The sequence below is a fragment of the Mesocricetus auratus genome, unplaced genomic scaffold, assembly GCF_017639785.1.
Source record: "Mesocricetus auratus isolate SY011 unplaced genomic scaffold, BCM_Maur_2.0 Super-Scaffold_6730, whole genome shotgun sequence".
Classification (NCBI taxonomy): domain Eukaryota; kingdom Metazoa; phylum Chordata; class Mammalia; order Rodentia; family Cricetidae; genus Mesocricetus; species Mesocricetus auratus.
The window spans coordinates 64,282,430-64,303,866 of NW_024429184.1; the positions used below are offsets into that span (position 1 = coordinate 64,282,430).

At 36.3% G+C, this 21,437-nt stretch overlaps 1 protein-coding gene across 4 annotated transcripts in view; it reads right to left on the minus strand.

Moving 5' to 3' along the window:
- The window catches only part of CUNH8orf34 (chromosome unknown C8orf34 homolog), a 383,946-nt gene that overhangs the window by 69,398 nt on the left and 293,111 nt on the right, over nt 1-21,437 (minus strand). For all 4 annotated transcript variants that reach the window (XM_040741439.1, XM_040741438.1, XM_005066755.4 and 1 more), the window contains one exon: nt 12,914-12,990. In XM_040741439.1, coding sequence (XP_040597373.1) covers nt 12,914-12,990 — 77 coding nt within the window. The remainder of the gene's footprint in view (nt 1-12,913; nt 12,991-21,437) is intronic.

Sequence of the window (21,437 nt, forward strand, 5' to 3'; positions counted from 1 at the left end):
CTCTGTCTCTGTATCTGTGTGTGTGTGTGTGTGTGTGTGTGTGTCTGTCTGTCTGTCTGTCTGTCTGTCTCTCTGTCTCTCTCTCTCTCTCTCTCTTTCTCAATATTTACAGCAGTGGGTGTCTCGCTGGAAGGCCTGGCCTCCTAAAAGGTTATGGATCTTCTCAGGCTGGAAATTCCTAGGGTGGACAGTAGTAATAGCTTTCAATGGGACATGAAGAGATGTCTCAGTGGCAAAGGCAACTGCCTTTCCCTGGCTGAAAGGCAAAGGTCTAGCAAGTCCCCCAACTTCCCAGGCCGTTTGACTTGAGGATATAAGGATGCTATTCTACAGGAAGAAGTCATGGGAAGGGACAACTCCTTCCCCAGAGGAAAGCATTGGAGAGAGAGAATGAGATTCATATTAGAAAACTAGAATGGGAATGGAAAATATTACAAATACTTAGAATCACCAAAAGCATTCTAGATTTTCCCTTAGCTGATAGAGGCTCAGCCTGAAGGGCTTCTGTTCCAGCAAGACACAGTGGAAGGAAACCGTAGTCTTGGAGTGGCTAATAGGGTCTGCTTCCCAGGTCTGCACACTTTGGACTCCTTGGGCTGCCAAACATTTGAAAGACAGATTCTCCATGATGAGTTGTCAACTTTTGTGACCTCCACACTTCCTGACATCATTCAGCATCCATCCCTTCAGGCAGGAAACATTTTACATCTCCACCACTGATACAGTGATCTCTCCAGAAACTTTCTTTGCAGAGATGTCTCACTACTGAAATGTAAATACTTTCCTAATAGACATTTTTAAAACATGTGAAACTCCAAGAGGAAATGAGGAATTTCCAGAAATTCAGATTTAAGTAAATACAGACATCCGTTTCGAAATTCTTATGAAACACTGCATTTTTTTTATTTGTGACATCATGGAAACATATTTGCTTACAAATTACTCAGCTTCCTATTTGCCCAAAAAGGTTTTGTTATTTCTGGATTGAGACTTCCCAAAAGACTGACCAAAATAACTGGAAGCTAACATTTTGATCCCACCTCTAATTCATGAGAATTTTGTGAATACTATTTAAGCTTTATAACAGAAATGATGCAGAAATCACTAGAAAAAATACTTTTTTAATAGTCTAACAAAATTAAGTCCGAAAAGACTAATGTACCCCACTATGCTGGGTAAAAAAACCTCACCATGCTTCTCTAGAGGAAAATATTCAAATTTGACTGGCATGGTCGCCCACAGTTTTAGTTTCAGTACTTGGGAAGAAATGGCTACAGGAATATTACATGTTTGAGACCAGCCTAGGCAATGTAATAAGACTATACATACACACACACACACACACACACACACACACACACACACACACAGTAGCATTAAAAAGAAATGAACTTATTCTTTTTATAGAAAACTGCACACATGAAACATATTACAAGACTGAGACACAGAACAGCTAGTTATTGTATAATAGCTTAATTCTTTGCCTTTGAAAAATAAAATTAAAATTGAACTCTATGTCCTTTATATTAAACATGAAAAGCTATAACGACTAAGACATGAGTAGCACAAAACTCAGGAGGTCAGGCCTTCACTGCTAAGTTGACAGATTGGATGTGTTAACAGATTCCAGATCATCTCGGGGTGGCATTTCAATCTAGTTTTATTATTTATGAACAGAGGAAATAAAGACAAATCATCGCATGCCACACAATTCCAGTTCTTTCATTTATAAATCATATTAGAATATTATTGGTAAAAAGGGGAAATTTGACTGTAACAAAATTAAAATTCAGTAAATGTTATACCATTATTCTCTAGAGTATATTAAAATGCAAAGAAAATCTTCAATTACTAAGAAAGTAATGCGGTCATAACTTAAACAATAGAAGTTTCCAAAAAGCATATGAGAAGACTATGGTTTCCAACCCATACTGCTACTGGGGGTGATGGGACATGGGAAGGCTAGGCTGAGTTAAAGGGTGACACAACAAATCTTATATGGAAACATTACTAGTTTCTTACCTCACAATGCCATGGAAAGAACTCAAGTTTGATTGATGAATTCAAAAGAAAACTACAAAGAACTACAAGGTTCACGTTTATCTAATATTGGAAAGGAAAGTAAGTAAAAAAGAAAATATGGATTTTGTGTAACTAAACTTTTATAATACTAAGTAACGAAGTTATTGAAAATACTTGCAAAAAATATGAGCTGGAGTATTGAATGTTGGAAGTCATCTGGCAGAAAAATCCCAAGAAAGATGTTATCAGTGAAACAGAAAAAGTACTGAAAATACACAGTCTAATATATAATATATATAATATATAATGTAATATATATATATATTGATCAATATGGTCATCATGATGACAATGCAAGCCTCAGGAGGATGTGACTTCAATTCCCATAAAGGGAAAAGGAAAGAATTAACTCCACAAAGTTATTCTCTGAGCTCCACAAGCCTGCCATGGCACATGTACCCACTACACAAATCATACACATACACTGTAATAATAAATATGTTTTAAAAGGATTAGCAAACCCTCAGTAGATTATAGTGCTTGTCACCAAATATGTCAACCGAAGTTCACTCCCAGCAACCCACATGGTAGAAAGAGGAAAACAAATCACACAAGTTGTCCACTGACCATCAAACAAGCTCCATTGCGTGCATGCGCGCACGCGCGCGCACACACACACGTACAGAGAGAGATGGGGAGAGAGAGGCTAAATAAACAAGTATAAGTATAAAGGTTATTTTAAATATTCATTAGTAATCAAAGAAATGTAGTTAACTAAGAAACCCAACAAAAAGTCTTAAACACGTTATACTTATAGACAGAATAAATGATTTTATTTTTATCTCCATGTATATATGATATAAGAACTTTAATCCACGTAAGAAATTCTGATGCTTGACAAACAGCCAAATTGATTTTTTATGGAACAGATCAAGAATTTAAAAGTACAACAGGCTTGACCTTTTAAAGAATTTAGCCTGCATGAAGCATTCAGAGACTTCTATAATAAGTATGCACAATGTTTCCTCTAAAGAATTACCCCCATGAACAAAACCCCAAGGAAACCAAGTCAGCATTTGCAGCTCTTTTCACATCAAAACAAACAGGGGCAATTAATATTTGTGTAACACATCAAGGGACTCAGAATTAGTTACTTGCCAGGTAATGAGATATAAATAATTACCCATGGGTTTGGAAAGCTGAGTTTCTAATCATGTCATCAGGTTCTGATCATGGCTTCTGATCACCTTGATAGCCTGAGACAACCTGATGGTTAAAAAGCCTGACAGTTGTTCAAGTAGGACAATATTGACAATATTATCTTCTTGTTTCACACTAAAGTTTAAGTCTACACTTTCCATGATTAACAATAAGAAGACATTAACACACTCTAATACAAGGCCATTTTCATATACAATCTTTACAGTTAGCTTTACAAAGTTCTGTAAGAATATGCTTATTGTTTTAATTAAAATGAAGAAAATGAGGACCTAGAGAAAAGGCTCAGTGATTACAGCCATGAGCAGCTCTTCCAGAGGACCATGGTTCAAATTATGGCATCCACATGGCAGCTCACAGCTGTTTGTATCTCTAATGCCTTTTCCAGCCTCCAAGGGCACTAGAAACACAGTTGATGCACTGATATACATGCAAGCAAAACACTTGCTCATTAGAAAATTTTTAATTAAGTACTTTAAATATCCTATACAAATAATAAAAGGTCAACATAGAAAAAGGATTTTTCAGCTTATTTTTGTAATAATTCACAGCAGACAACATTTTTAATGCAAAATTAGTTGAGTTTCTACACACAAATTACAACTATCCAAAAGGAAATGAAGAACACAGTTACATTCATGGCACCAACAGTAAAAAGGTACTTAGCAATAAACTCAACCAAGAAGAAGAAATACAGCCAAGAGGGGGTGGCACATGCCTTTAATTCCTCGGGAGGCAGAGGCAGGTCTGAGAGTTTGAGGGCAGCCTGGTCTACAGAGTGAGTTCCAGGACAGACAGGGCTGTATCAAACCCTATCTCAAAAACTAAAAAACAATAAAATAACAATGAAATATTTCTGCAGGGAGAACTATAAAACTCTGATGAAAGGAACTAAAGAAGATACACATGAACGGAAAGATATCTCCTTTATGGGTTAGAAGGCTAAGCATTATTTTTTTTACTCAATATATGTTTTATTTAAATTAGAAACATGAATGTTTTCAGCTTATTTGAATAAGCACATTCCCAAGACTCCGGTTATATACGTAACCATTTTCTATAGTAAGAAAAAAAGACTAGGTCTGAATTGATGTGGTTGGAAGATGGAAAGGAATCTACAAATGTGTATGCTTCTGCAGGAAGCACTCTGAATCTGGCTGCTTTAGAGGATCAATGTAGCATCCCTAGGTGGAAAAGGAAAACACCACTGGGCAAACATGATGCTTTTCTGCATCAATTAAAGGTGCCCATAGAAATGTGTTTCATGGAGCACACCCTGTACATGTTATAAACAAGGACACTGGGCTTTATTCCCAACACACGCATTATTCACATCACTTCCCTACCTCTTCAGTCCAGTTACATACAAATCCAATAAAATTAGCAGGGCCCAAAAATGACTTCAAAACATTGAATATACCAAAAACGTTTTCCCCTTTGCTCAACATCTTTGTAAAATTTGATGGACCATGATAGGATCCGTGGACAAGAAGAGGACAATGTCCCGCATCTTCTTGGGTATCATCTACCCAGGAAGATCTATTGTATTTGTTGGCACCTGTACACCATCTCCTGTTGTCTCATTACCTTAAAACTTAAGTACAAAGTTGAGACAGTGTGAATAGTTACTGTCATACTTTTACTGAGATGCAGTGATAAGATATAGAAAGACTGAATTACTTTCCAAAGCCACGATTAATGTTTAAACATTTATGTTACCATACTTCACCCTGTTAGGTCATTTTTTCCTATGTAAATATGACATTTAGAAGTTACCTTTTTCAAAATTCTTAGAAGGTTTAAAAGATAATATTTGCATAGTTTTGGTCCAATGTTTCCACCCTTGATGTTTCAGTGATAAACATTCCTGAAATGCCTAAAGGAAACATTCCACCAGATTCCAAACCTGGTCAGATAAACTTCCCTGATGTAGGACCTCATCTCTAGCAGCATTTCTGGCATCCTGGATCTATAAGTCATAAAAACCAAGTAAAATTCCGCACACAAAAGAAGGAAAACGATAACAACCTTGAACCCTGTGTGAAACAGGTATTCACCACAGTTCTTAAGAGAGAATTCATTGCTGCAATGACCTGCCAACAATATGTCAACATATTGTTTCACACCACAAAATCCACCATAATTTAAGGCTTTTACCTGGTGAGATGGTAATGCACATCTTTTCCTTTGGTTTTTATTTTGCAAGAGAATAAATAAAAGAAAATATGCTTAGATTTAGGTTCATACATGCTGATTGTCTGTTTTCCATACACACTATCTAATGCAAGAAAAACATTGCAATTCATTCACCAAGTAATTCAAACTATACTTCAATTTACATGGAATTATACACCCTATAAAAGACGTAAAACAATTTACTTAGCATACTATAATACTTCAGTGTGGAAAAGAATTCGAAAGATGTCTCAGAATACGAGCTTGTAAAGATGACAAAGCAGGGAGAAATTTTATGGGGCAAATTTGTTGAGGGCAGACAAGAACCACAGTAGTAACAAGGGAGAAAGTAGACATAGCTTTGTATGTTTAGGTAAATAGTTTAATGTTCATTCATATATACTAAAGATATATGAACTATTACGTTGCTCTTCATTTTAATTTTTCAAATGTATACATGTATGACTTACAAGAGAAGGAATAAAGATATGAGAGGTGAGAAGAAATAGAAGAATGAATATGTCAAGTAGCAATGAGCACATACAACTTGGCCTGAAGGTAACAACCAAGCAAGCTGATCTTATGGAGAAGAAACATAACGATATGTCATCAGCCCACTTATTGTAAAGGACATATGATTGTAGCAGATTACAGATCTTTTCCAGTCTTAGCAATCAATGTTCATTGTGTGTAGCATAATTCTTCTTTTAATATAATTCCCCAAAGCATGCAGGATCTGATATAAGAAGATTTTATTCTGCTTATTAGCATTCAGACAGGAAAAAGAAATACAGCAGAGACTCTGTACTGACCTATGCACTGCATTTGAGGAATAAGTTTTAAATGTCTAAAAACCAGTTCATCAAATTCGTTCCAATATAAAGAACACATTTAGGAACAACGTCCTTCTGTCAAAACACCCTGAAATGATCAGGCAATCATTTGTGTTACAGATGCTATAGACACAAATGCTTCTTTATCTTTAAGATTTGAATTATCAACACACACACACACACACACACACACACACACACACACACACACACATACATCAAACCCTCCTGTAGTTTGACCCTACCAACTTCGTGTATTTTGAAGTCCATGTGTATGATTTCATTGGAAAATTAACCAAATATGTGAATTTCTGATTCCAGACAAGTCCAAATCTCATTACTGACTGGAGGTTAAAAGTATCAGCCAAGAACAAAAGCCGAAGCCACTTACTTTCCAAGAAAGGATCAAATAAAGCAAGTGCTCTCTTTACTAATTCACAAGACACAATATCTCACAGACTTCGAACTAACCACACTTTGCATCTAATTGAGTGGAGTGGGCCCTGACTAGATAAATTCCAAGCCCCCAGAACCTTTAACATCAAGCTAATTGGGAGCATGGGAGCATGACATGTGTGTTGTTCCTCTCCTCACCATCAGCATCTCCCTTACGTGCTGACACCCTGGTCTCTCGGTCCTCTTCAATTGTGGAACACATAAGCAAATGTAATCTATAAAGTTCCAAACTCACATGACTCCTTCCTTTTGTAAAATGCCACCCCTTAGAATCTAATCCCTCAAACTCTAACTTTTTACTGTGTGTTTAGTGATAAATTTCATCCTTTGAGATTGGCCAGTGAGGATGGCGCAGTTTGTGTGTGCTTGTAGTTATTTAGCAGGGACTTAGGTTCTAAAGAAGTCTCACATTGCAAAATATGAATTGTCTTGCACTCTTTCCTTTTGACCCAGGATACATCCTATAATGCTCTGAGACCTCAATCATTTCACTTAAAAGTATATGCAGCATAGTTCTCAGGATGGGTATCAAGTTCAAAGTGATCAAGTCACAGAAAGACAAAAGTCCAGAAATGTGAATGCCACATGTGATAAATCCATCATAAAATAACAGTACTCTATACATCTGTAGTATTGCTAATACTACTCTAACTCTAGCCAACTTTACACACTCCCTTCAGTAACTAATACTCCAGAATGAAAATAGAATTTTCTAGTTACTCATGGGCATTTCAGGAAACCTAAGCAAAAATCCTTCTCTCAATTTTTGTTCTGTTATAAGTAAGCCGTGATAACCAGTTAAAATCTATGGGAGTCACCAAGTAAAATTTACAAAAAGAAAAAGTAAAAAAGTATTTGCAAAGAAAGAAGCTGATTTAAGAAACCTGAAGGTCAAATGTCTTTCCTAATTATATTTTCATCTTTGCTCTGTGTCCATGTATTTAATTAATATCCTGAAAACAAAATAAAAAACTTAATATTAAGAGTGCTGTAGGAATTGTGAAATTTGAAAAACCTTTATGCAAATCTTCAGCAATTGTTGATCTAAAATACCTGTCTATTACACTGATGAAGCTAAGCCGCAGTGGTCAATACCTGCTGCTTGGGATTTTCCTTTTGAAGACTTTTTTTTGTTCACCCATTTTTAATAAAAGGATTTACCTGACAAATCCAGCTTTAATCTGCATGGATTATGTGTATGCAGAAAAGCTTTCTAGAGCATAGAAAATGAAGAGAATTTTTTCAGAAATATTAGCTACTTTGAGTGGTGGGAAAAGATTTTTTAAAAATCTAAATCTAAGCATAGCCTTTCCAATACTAAAATATTCAAGAAATATCAGAAGCACATATTCAGCCATGAGAACAAAATGTCTGAAAGGCTGAGCCCACTGATTAATGGACACCAGTCAACAGGGAGACCAGTGAACACAGACAGTGCATGTGGAGATGAAATACCTTTCCTATTTGTGACATACCCATAATTCTGCAGAATATCAATGAAAATTTGCTTTGATGTATTTTATATTTGTTACAATAATAAAGGCACAATTTATTTTGCTTCAATTCTATATCAGCACTTAGGAAAATCTTCCAGCTCCTCTTTGACTTATGGAATATAATGTCCAAAACACACTACAAATGCACACTTAGGGCAATTTACATGTAAAATATAATCATCTCAAGATAATTAACTTCTTGAATCTGCATTTTCTTCATACTGAAAACAGTTATCACCTAGCAATTTTCATGTTTATAATGCTAATTTATCTTTATGTTATCTTAACTATTACTGATTGCCAAAAGTGATTTAAGTGGTTTAGCTGATGTTAAACAGAATCTAACAACTTTTAAGAATTCAAAATCTATTGAATGAATGAAAACAAAAATTGATGTACAATAGAATTTTCATAAAAATTTGTTTTATCATTGGGAAAAGAAGGTAAAATCTCTAAGAGCCACTATGAAGTCACTTACAAATAATTTGATTAAACACAGCTAACTAATTTTCTACTGGACTGTTAGAAGTTCTAAAGTAAGCCAAAGACTGTGGACAATGATTAATTTGATAAAGTCATTAGAACCAAAGGATCTAGAGAATAAAGAGTTTGGTAGTATTATTTCTAATTACAAAGTATTTTTTGTTTTGATCAGTCAGATCTCTTGTAGTCCAGACTGGCCTACAACTTGCTATGTACCATGAACTCATGATCCTCCTGTCTTCACTCACTACCTAAGTGGTAGATTTACAGGAATGAGCCAAAATTCCTACTCCTTTTATATAGCAGGAATATATATTTTATATATTCCTACTCCTTTTATATAACATTAACTTTGTTAGATTTCACAGACGATAAAATAAACCTTTGAGAAAATCATGACTAAAAAGTTATTACAATATGAATGACAAACCCAGCCTTCTATCATGCCATTATGGGTATGCACTGAAGTTTACAAATGAGAAAATGTCCTTTCAAAGACAAGTTGATGCGATCCTGATTAATAATTTTAAAAAATTGTCTCAAACATGGATTCCATTGTCCTATCTGGTGTGGCAGCATTATTTGAAGTGCCAAGTTTTGTTATACTGTGTCTTGTAGTTTACAAGAAGACTCAGAAAGATGCATTTGGAGGAAGTGTCCAAGATGCATATTTGAAACTATGTAATACAAGAATGAGTCAAAAGTATAGATTGTATGGTGGCTGAATAATTTGTGTTAGGTGGGATATGCTGACCCATTATATCTTAGATTAAACTATTAATTTGACTTTGGCTAGTGTCATCGAGAAAGGGATCTCAATTGAGAGATTTCCCAGATCATACTTTCTTATGGGCATGTCTGTGAGTGATTGTCTTGACTGTTATTGAAGTAAGAGGGCCTAGCCCACTGTGGGTGACATCATTCCTCAGGTAGGCAAAGCTAGCTAAGCTTGAACCAGTAAGCCAGCAAACTCTGTGGTTTTAACCTCAAGATTTTTCTTGAGGTCCTACCTCGATTTCCCTCAGTTATGGACAGTGATCTACAGATACTAGCTAAATAAACCATTTTCTCCTCTAAGCCGTTTTGGTCAGAGTATTTTAGCATAGGAACAGAAAGGAAAACAACATAGATACAAGTATCTGAAGGAACATGAATTAACATTAAGCTGTTGAAGTAAAACTAGAACTAGCACTTAGAAAGCAAATGTTTAGTAGAAAAGAAAATATTTAATAAGAATATCCTAATAATGCTGCTATGAACATAGTGAAACAGACATCCTTGTTGTATGAATGGGCATCTTTTGGATATATGCCTAAGAGTGGAGTTGCTGGGTCTTGTGGTAGGTTTATTCCCATTTTTCTGAGGAATCTCCATACTGATTTCCAAAGTGGCTGAACGAGTTGGCACTCCCACCAGCAATGGAGGAGTGTCCCCCTTTCACCACATCCTCTCCAGCATAAATTGTTGTTGGTGTTTTTGATTTTAGCCATTCTGACAGGAGTGATATGGTATCTCAGAGTTGTTTTAATTTGCATTTCCTGGATGGCTAAGGATGTTGAGCACTTTCTCAAGTGCCTCTCAGCCATTTTAGACTCCTCTATTGAAAATTCTCTATTTAGTTCTGCAGCCCACTTTTTAATTGGGTCCTTTGGTGTTTTGGAGACTTGCTTCTTGAGTTCTTTGTAAATTTTGGAGATCAACCCTCTGTCAGATGTGGGATTAGTGAATATTTTTCCCATTCTGTGGGCTGCCTTTTTGTCTTGCTGACTGTGTCCTTTGCCTTACAGAAGCTTCTCAGTTTTAGGAGGTCCCATTTATTAATTGCTGATCTCACTGTCTGTGCAACCTAGATGTCCCTCAACCGAAGAGTGGATAGAGAAAATGTGGGACATTTACACAATGGAGTACTATTCAGCAGAAAAAAAACAATGGAATCCTGAGATTTGCAGGCAAATGGATGACACTAGAAGAAACCATCCTGAGTGAGGTAACCCAGTCACAAAAAGAGAAACATGGCATGTACTCTCTCATATATGGATTTTAGACATAGACTGGGGAGTGCAAGCCTACAATCCCATGGCCAGAGAGTCTGGCAAACAGAAACTTCATTCAGCGGCTGATGGAAGAAGAGGCAGACTCCCCTCGGTTAGGTACTGAGCTGAACTCAAGAAAGCCAGTAACCGAGAGGGAGGACTGATGACCAAAGGGATTAAGACTGGGCTGGTTTAACCCCCAGAAACAGCTGACCTGACAAAGGTTAACTCTTGAATCCCAGGCATCAGCCTGGGAATCCAGCATGGGACTGATTAAGACCCCCTGAATGTGGGTGTCAGTGAGGAGGCCTAGGTAATCTATTGTGCCTTGGGCAGCAGATCAGTACTCATCGCGAGTATACACACGGACTTTGGACTCCCATCCAACAATGTGAGGTGCACTCTCACCCTGAACTCTTGGGGGAGGGTCTAGGCCCTGTCCTGTATGAAATGACAGACTATGGACACCCCCATGGAGGGCCTCACCCTCCCTGGGGAAATGAGGGGATAATGGGGGGGGTTGGGGGAGGGCACGGGAGGAGGGGAGGGAAAGGGAGAGGGACCTGGAACTGACTTGTGAAGGAACCTTGTTTCTTATCTAAATTTAAACTGAAAAATAAATTAAAAAAATAAAGGAATATACTATGGTGTAGTGACTGAGCTTCTCTAAGCATTATCCATACTGAGGACAGGAGGTGGTACAGTGACTGGGAACATGTAGGTAATGGAAAGAAATAATCAACTGCTATAAAAAAATAAGATGGTTCTTACTGTGTCTAGCATAGTTAACTCATTGCTGAGGAATTATTCAGAGTTATTCAACTAATATAAAAACATCTATTATGGTCCTACTGTGTGCAGATACTCAGTTGAGAACATAAAAGTAGAAAAACAAAAGTTTCCGGATTTTTATTTTCATTATCTGGGATTATATGGATAGTAAACAAAGAAGTAGGTCATATATCAGGATTCAGGGACAAGAGAACATAAGAAGAGACACAGAAAAGTAAAACTTTAATAAAGGTCAGGAAACCTACAGAAAGAAAGCAGTATTTTAGAAAAGAGGCATTAGTTTCTTTAGCATTTTTAGAATTAACTTTATTATGACATCCAATAGAAAAGAGACAACAGCAATGGTATACAATATAATCTGAATGCCATTTCATCACAGTGACATGGGTTATATTGTATACCCCTAAAATTTGTGTGATTATCTCAAAATATGTTTGTGAATGGGTTCTATAAGACCTAACTCTCTGAAATACCGTCACTAAGTTAGTTTAAACTGAGTATCAGAGGTGATTCTAGGGATTCCCTTTGGGTAAAAGGAGGAGCTGGCACACACCAGCAATAAAAAGGGAAGACAATGTGATGACATGGGCAGAAGACAGATATCCCCGAGCCTCAGTCGACATTAACTTTATCTCAGCCTTCTACCTCCAGATCCAGAATGAATTACACTTCTATTGTTTCAACCACTTGGTCTGTGGTACCTCATTATGGGAAACTAAGCAAACACATAAGGAATTTGCCATGACTATATGAACACTGCATAAATATAAAAGATTGCACTAGCCTGAGTATTAGAGCAATTTAAAATCTTTTAAAGACTTCTATATTTAAAATTTACACAGAGAGATTTTTTTGTTTTCCTGTATTTACTTTTTTAATCTTGAATTTTATTAGAAGTCAGAAACTGAATCCCATTACACCCTGGTAAAGAGTGAACAAAAATAACAAGGACTCCACACCTGTTAATAGCATGCACTAAGGAATTTGCAAGCTTTCAAGACACAGAAAACATTTTATTAGGATGCATATAGTTCAACTTTATTACCTTTGACCAAGTCCACATGGCAACCAATACGCTCTTAGAATGTGCCTATGCACTAGTAACAACTAATCTCAGAGGAACTCATTGCCACCTCAGTCAAATTTTTCACAGCAATTAATTACTGCCTCAATCAACTTTCCCACAGCTGCCCAAAGATCTTAATATAGCATTGCTGTATATTTTGTAAAGTGGTCACCTACTGCTGTAATAACTCTTCTGCCACATATAGAATAGTGAATGCATTTACAGTATTCTTTATAAAAAGAATGCTTATTTTTGTTTTTTGTGGATTTCTCTCTCTCTTCTGCCACCTGCCTCTGCATGTTACAGATTTAACAAAAGCAAATATATTAATATACTTACAGGTTCTGTTAATTTAGATGGTTTCTCAAAATCTTCACCTTCCTCCATGAGAGTTTCTTCAGTTCCAGGTAAAGAATCTATGTTAATTTTTAAAAATAGAAGTTACACATTGCCTTTGCATTTTATACACACACACACACACACACACACACACACACACACACACACACACACACACTATATGCAATGAAAAACTGTTTTCCCTTAACAGTCTCACTGGTTACAAAAACCACACTGAAGGGCAGGCCTTATGCCCAGCAGTAGATGACCAACACAAAATGAACTCAATGTATTTTTGCACGTTTTTTTTGTTTGTCTCATAATGTTTTTTCTGGGCATTTTTTAACCCTATAGGTCTTTTACTTATCTATTATTGTTTCCGATATTAGGTATTTATGGGATTTCTGTGTATGAAAATATGTATTTTCCTGTGTCTGTATGTGTTGTACTCTTTCTTTGGCCCCTTTTCTTTCTATTTGTTTTGTTCTATTCAGTTCTCTCTTAAATCAGATGAGGAATTGTGAAGGAGACAATGTGGGTGTAAATTATTTTATGATGGAGATCTTTTAATTTTTTATTAATTAATCAAGTAATTAATTTTTCCCAGCTGGATCACAGTTTCCTCTCCTTTTTTTCCTTCCTGCCCCTCCCCTCACCCTCATTTTCCCCCATTTACTCCCTCTCCCTTCCCTTCCTGAAAAGTGCAGGCCTCCCATGTATACTTGGGATATCAACTTGCAGCAAGATTAGGCACCTCCTCTCCCATTAAGGCTAAATGAGGCAACGCAGTGGGAGGAAAGGGTCCCAAGAGCAGGCAATAGTCTGACACAGCCTACCCACCTCATTCCCTCTGCCAAAAAGACCAAGCCACATAATTGCAACACATGTGCAGAGGGCCCAGGTCAGTCACAAGCAAGGTCTCTGGTTGATGGTTCAATCTCCATGAACTCCCATGAACCCAGGTCAGTTGGCTCTGCATGTTTTCCTGTGGTATCCTAGGTCCCTCTGGCTTCAATAATCCTTCCTAGTATCCTTGCACAGGATTTCCTGAGGTTCTCCTAATGTTTGGCTGTGGGTCTCTGCATATGTTCTCATCAGTTGCTAGGTGAAGCCTCTCTGAATAGTAGAGGTTTTGTCTATCCACTGTATCAAGCAAGTTGTGACTGTTTAGTGTAAATATTAGAGAAGTGGGTGAATGGTCGCCTTCAATTACACTAATAACATGGTGTGAACCCCTTCATATGGCTGCCAATTTAGGTTAATTAGTGCAGGATAGAAAGATATTTATGGTTGCTAAAGAATTTGACAATACTGATAAATTATATGTAATATCTATAAGTAATCTATATCAGGTGCTGTCTACTTCCATAGTTAAATTTGATTTCATAAATCAGTTTAGAGGAAAGTATTTTAGACCACTGGATTTCATAAACTTGATTCTTATATGTATTAATATTAAGAGAGCCCTCATCAAAGAAGCTTCTCTTTATAACAAATGAAGACCAATACAATAAACTGAAACTAGATACAATGCAGAGATCAACAGATCATAGGAACCCCTGCCCTAATGTATGAACTTACACCACAGCTCCAGCCTGTGTGGCTTAGGAAATATGGCAGAAGAGGGGGCTGAAAGAATTTAGGAGCCCAAGTACCAGGGAGTGTGCTATACAACAGTCTCTGCTAGAAATAGATACATAAAAAAGACTGAAACAATGATGACAATATCAATACACATGATAATGTGTAAGGGAGAAATTTTTATGTTACCTACTGCTAGTTAAAGAACTATAGGCAATTATTGACATCTGGGAGAAGAATAATTAGGCTCTCCAAGAGATAAGTTCATAAGTTCTCTCATTGAATATCAAATACAGAGTGCTCAGCCCTGAAACCATATGTATATATATGTATATATATATATATATATATTCAGCTTGTATTTATATATTTTGAGTACATATGCATCAATATATAATAATAATCAGATAAGAATAATTAATTTCAAGGGAGGACATGAGAAGGGTTAGAATGAGGGTACCTTGAAGATGCTGGAGGGTGGAAAGAGGGAAATTTTTCTATTTTAATTTAAAATGTATTTTTAACTCAGTACAGAAAAAATCACTTAGACTCATGAGCAAATAGAGACAGATTTTTAATGCATGAAATAAGTGTTTTGGGGGAGAAATTAGAATATGAAAATTTCTAGTTCCTTATGGCCAAGGAGTAGGGAGACCATGAAAAACTTGGCACAAGTCCAAGTTTGTAGCTCATGGCATCTCTATCTCTGCTAATTCAGAGTGTTTCATTCAAGACAGGCTAGCTGATTTCTTGGGCACAAACTTATCTCTATATAAACATAGATAGTGTTGTAGAACACAGAGTGCCCTCCACTAGGATACTAACTCTGGGGAAAACATAAATTAAGATAATTTACCTACAACACTTCTAAACAGAATAGAACCATTAAAAGTAGCATATTTTAGTTGATAAAATTAAGATGGATAATGAAAAATGCACCAAGTTAAAAAAAATAGCCATTCAGTCTCAAAGAATACTTCGGCACCCATCTACTAAAACAAACTTGTAACGGCTTATAAGCTAGTATGGAAAGACCCATTAAATCAGGATGAAAGTTGAACTTCATTTGCATCTTCTAAAATTAAGTTAAACTCTGGCCACGGAAATAGGTAAGTTAACTCAATATCTTCACCTCTCCCTCCTCTCCACCAAGCGCAATCCCACAGTCTCATCACCAGTTCCATAGAACATCTTCTGCTGTGATCTCTTCTCACTATCTCTCTCCACATTCCCAGGGGACTAACTAAGTAGATCCTAGTATAACACTCTCCTTCTCCCTCCTGTGAACCCCCTCTCCACACCCCAGTTCATCCACATTCCTGACTGTTAGTTTCTAATACGCAGGAACACATTCTTACTTGTGGCTCCACTGGCTACACCAACAAAGAATGAAGGGAATTTCCCACAAGGGAACACACAGACATCACATTCTTCTAAGAACTAGAGAGGAAACAGAAACCAAGAAATAAGGATACACCTAACAAAAACAAGACCACACATCAGCACTAGAATTAAAATCCCAATTCCAGGGGCTTAGATACCAGTGCAAAACATAATCAATAACAGCCAGGATTATATGTCCCCACTTACACTTTGCAATCCTAACATAATAGACCCTGATTTCCAGTGTTTCAAGTAAAGTATAGAAATAAAAACAGCATGGTGCCTGGAGCTGGTGGCACACACCTTTCATCCTAGCAGAGGCAGGTGGATCTCTGTGAGTTTGAGGCCAGCCTGGTCTACAAGAGCTAGTTTCAGGACAGTCTCCAAAACTACACAGAGAAACCCTGCCTTGAAAAACCAAAAATAAAAATAAAATAATAAAATAAAACAGCATGGTATTGGTACAAAAACAGACATGTTGATCAATGGAATCAAGTTGAAGGCCCATACGTATATCCACATGCCTGATTTTGATAAAGAATTCAGAAACACGCACCAAGAAAAGATAGCATCTGCAAGAAATGGTGCTGGTCAAACTGGATGGATGCATGTAGAAGAATACAAATAGATACAAAATTATTACCTCACATAAAACTCAACTACAAATGAATCATAGACTTCAGCATAAAACCAGATACACTGAAGCTGTTGGAAGACAAAGTGGAGAACAGATTTGAACTCATTGGTTCAGTGAAAGACATTATGAAAAGAAAATCATAAGCACAGGCAGTAAGATAAATAATTAATTAACAGGACCTTATGAAACAAAGAAGTTTCTGCATGGGAAAAGACATTGTAATTTGGCCAAAGCAACAGCCTACCAAGTGGGAATTTCTTTTTACCAATTACACGCCTGTTTTAGGACTGATATGCAAAATATATAAAGAACCCAAGAAACTAGACACCCCCCAAAATTAAACCTATTCAAAAATGGGGTCCAGATCCAAATGGCTGAGAATACTGAGGAAAATTTTAACAAAAAGTATTCAGCATCCTTAGCCATTAGGTAAATGCAAATCAAAACTACTTTGAGATTTCATCTTACATATATCAGGATGGCTAAGATTAATAAAACAAGTGACAGATCATGCTGACAAGAATATGGAGTAAGAGGAACGCATATCCATTGTTGGTGAGAATGCAAACATGTACAGCTATTATGAAAATCAGTGTAATACCTACTCAAAAAGATGGGAATTAATCTACCTCAAGATCCATCTATACCACTCTTGAGCCTATATCCAAAGTATGCTTCATCTTGCCACAAAAACATTTGCTCAATTATCTTCATTGTTGTTGTATTCATAATAGCCAGAAATTGAAAACGACCTTACTGTCCTTCAACAGAAGAATAGATAAAGAAAAATGTGGTACATATTGTCATGAAGTATCACTCAGTCATGAAATTTGCTCACAAATGGATGCAACTAGAATAAAATATATCCTGAGTGAGGTATCCAGGCCCAGAAAGACAAATATGGTATATATTTGTTTATATGTGGGTATTAGTTGTTGATTCAATGATAACCAAACCACAATCCATAGAACCAAAGAAGTTAGGAATAGAGTAAGGGACTAGAGCGCAAAATAGATCTGATTATAAAAGTGAAATACAATAGATAATTAGGATAAGTGGGGGAACTTGAATAGAAGGATCAAGTGGGGAGGAGCAGAGAGGGATTGATGAAGAGAAAATAGGGAGAGTGCTGAAAGTAAGGGTCATTTGGGGTTAATATGGAAATAATGCAGTAGACACCTCCTGAAATACATATCTAAAGGAAATTTCCAAATAATTGGAGAAAGAGCCCCAATGGGCTATCTTGTCAGCAAATGAAGCTTCTAGTACCAGGATTGGCCTATATTTAATAGAGTAGTTGGCCAAAGACTCCATGGGAATGCCAAACAAGTTAAGCTATTGCCAGACTATAGATCGATGTCCTCAAAGGGACAGCAAGGTCTTATTGCTGAAGACAACACCTACACAACTCATTAAACATGGAGAACTTGAACTGATACCTATATAGAGCTTTTAACCCTATATCTTAGTGCCTCTGGTGCAGGAAAGTACTCTGCATGTTACCAAAAGAGAAATGTTAACTCACATTCAGTTACAAACCCTTTTATCTACAATGCTGACCTACTTGCAAGATATGCTATGCAATGGTAGCACAAAACTTGTGGGAGTAAGCAACCAATATCTGATTTGAATTAAGGACCACTGCCACTCCAGATGGAACCCACACCTGACACTACTTTAGTTTCCCAGAACCTTGAGACTAAATAACCCAGGGTCCTAGAGTAAAACCATATACTACTGGTCTAAAAACCAAAACACAAACAAAAAGTAGGAGTGACAAAAATGATTCCTAATGATGTTCTGCTATGCTCATCAATCAGTGCCTTGCTCAGCCATCATCAGAGAAGCTTCTGTAGCCAATGGGAAAAAATACAGAGACCCACAGCCAGACAGTATGCTTAGAGTGAGAGACCTTGGAACACTCAGCCTTAAATATCATGTAGCCCATCAAATCCCTGTCCTCAGAGCTCAGGAAACCTCACATCAGAGTCAGAATAGGTATAATAGACAGAGAGAGTAAATGATACCAAGCAAACAAGTCCTTCATATGACCTCACAGAAACTGAGTTAGCATGCGTAGGGCCTGCAACAGTCTGCACCAGGTCCTCTGAGTATTAATTTATGGGATTCAATTTAATGTATGAGTGAGTATGTCTCAGGTTCTTGGGCCTTCTCTTGGGCTCTTTTCCTTCTGTTGGTTTGTCTTGTCCAACCTTTGATGGCATAATTTTTTTATTTTTTGTTTCATTATTATCCCTTAGAAGCCTATTCTTTTCTAATAAGAGATGGAAAAGGAGTGACTCCAAATAGGAAGGTGTATGAGAAGGAACTAACTAGGAGGAGCAAAGGGAAGGGAAGCTGTAATCAGTACATGTGTATATTATGTGAGAAAATAATTTAATATCAATAAAAGAAAAATTAAAAATAAAATTAATTTATATTGCATCAAACTGTGGGCAAAGACTAATTTTATAATTTATTGTGCAGTTTTTATTTTATGAGTTGAGATTTTGAGTATAACATTTACTTAATATTAAAATTTTACTTTCTAAGGTGATAATAACTTAATAGGGATACAAACATCCATATACATTTATAAAATTGAATTAAATATATGTGTTAAATATATATGCATATATATGTATATATGACCTAAAAGAAACCTTCCTATGGATTTGCTGACTTTTTAAAGTTAAAAGCATGGTGTGCATTCTCCATTTGTTCTCAGTGAATATGTGATGGTTTTATATAGGTGCCTTTCTGATTGATTTCAGGTGTACTAATTCATTCATTCATCTATTTACATCTATTTTTGCATATTTCATTCATTAGATAAGTATTATACATCAAGTACATGCTATGTGGTTTCAAAATACATTAAATGAAATAATTTTGTTACTGTCTCATGGAATTCAGTTGAATACATACACAGCATTAATTTTTTAACAGAAGATGAATATTTACAAGGTGGCAATATTGGCAACATTTTAGGAGATGTTTTGCTAAATGCTTGTTTTGAATATTCTTCGGTTATGGGAGTCATGTCTGATGAAATCTATGAGACGATGGTAGTCCTAGAGTCCAGCAGGGAACTCCTGTGATGGCCTTCCCAGGGCAAGTGAGAATTTTGGTGTCTTACAATATTGATATTGACAAAGGCAAATGACCTCAGACAAATAGACTAAATTTGTGATGGAAAACCAATCTAACAAGTTAAGTTGAGTAAACATACATCATAAAAATAAGAATCCAATGTCTCATTCTTGGAGGGTCAAACTTTTTAATGTGTTTAATGTACATTTCTTTGCTAATGCTAACTAGTACATGCAGATATGTAAACAATTATGTTCTTTCTACTGCAGAGAAATTTATCATATGAGCAGGCATGTTTCAACATATAACCTATATTTATTCAAATTTTTTAGACACAGAAGGGGTAGAAGAAAAGGAATCTTTAGTGAAACAGCATGGAAATATGAAACAATAAATTTTACTTTTTTAAATTAACTATCTTTGAACTGTTGAATTACAATTTTAAACTATTGGTTGAGCATGCTGACAGGGTCTGAAATCTTGAATACTTGTCACAATGTTTAGCTATGATCAGCTTCCTCTTGTCATCATATTTACCATGGCTGTTTGTGTTGCAAAAACTTCTCTGCACAGAATTAGGCCTATTTATAGAAATATGTGTCTTGAGCCATGTTCAATATAGATGCACAGTTGACATTTAAGTCACCTCAGAGATTTTTTTGGATGATGCTAATGATACTAAACTTTGGGATCTCACGATTAGACTGACTTCAGGGGAAAGATATGTACTGAGCAGAAAGTCCTATTTTGCAATTTCCTAATTAGGTATTCTAATATGTGAGTGTGGAAAAAGCAGGGCATAAATATTTCAAGAAGGGAGCTTAGACTTAATGAATGCATTTTCCAGTGGATGTAAGTATAATCCAAAGCATATTACAAGATGCATTGTTTAATTTCCCAGGATATTTAAGTCTCTACAGCAAATATATATATGCAGTTGCTAAAGAGTATAGATGTAGTTAATGGCTGAGTTGTTAAACAGTATCTGTGTTGTGTTATTTTTATATTGAGCATGAAAGCCTTAAGTAGCATGAAATCATCTGAACTGAGAACAAATACTGATTCAAAACCAATTAGGAGTTTAAAAAAAGGAAAAAATTGATGTAAGCGGAACATCAGGGACACTTAATATGACTATAGGGTAAATCGTATGAATACTACAGGCAGCAAAAGGAAGCCACTACCACTGAAGAAAGAGTGGTCTAGGCATAGGGAGGCATGTAATATACACAAAGGGATATGATCAGGCTGAATCCACAAACTAAACGAGTGTTGATGAATGACCAGCATGGGCCCCCATGCTGCTAGTCATCTAAGACTCTACTTTCCTTGTCAGAGTTTAAGAACTCTCTTGAAAATATACATGTCTTAGTTCTATAACAGATCTGAGCACATGTAAACTATCATGATTTCCTTGTAAATAGTCAACTAAGTAGTCAACTAGTATTGGTTTATGTTCTTGTACCAGTTTGCTTTTAAGTATTATTAGGTGATAGTCAACATATAAATTATATGTAAATAAAATTCCAAATAAAGTATATAAAATGTGTCCTATGAATAAAACACATAGTAAATTAAACTTATAAAGTACAGTACTTAAACACTCTAAGCTCACAACCGACCATAAGAATCAGAGCATTCCCAATAGCCTTCACCTGCCTGTGGCCTCCTTCCTGATCACGTCTTTCGGATCCCTCATTCAAGTCTACCATTCCCTCTGGCACTATGGTTTCTTCACTTAGGTATGTTTTCCTAGGGAACATTCTCTAGAAATCTCCTCATGAGAACGGCATCCTCTGACTTAGTTTTGTGAAGTTAACATTCATGAGC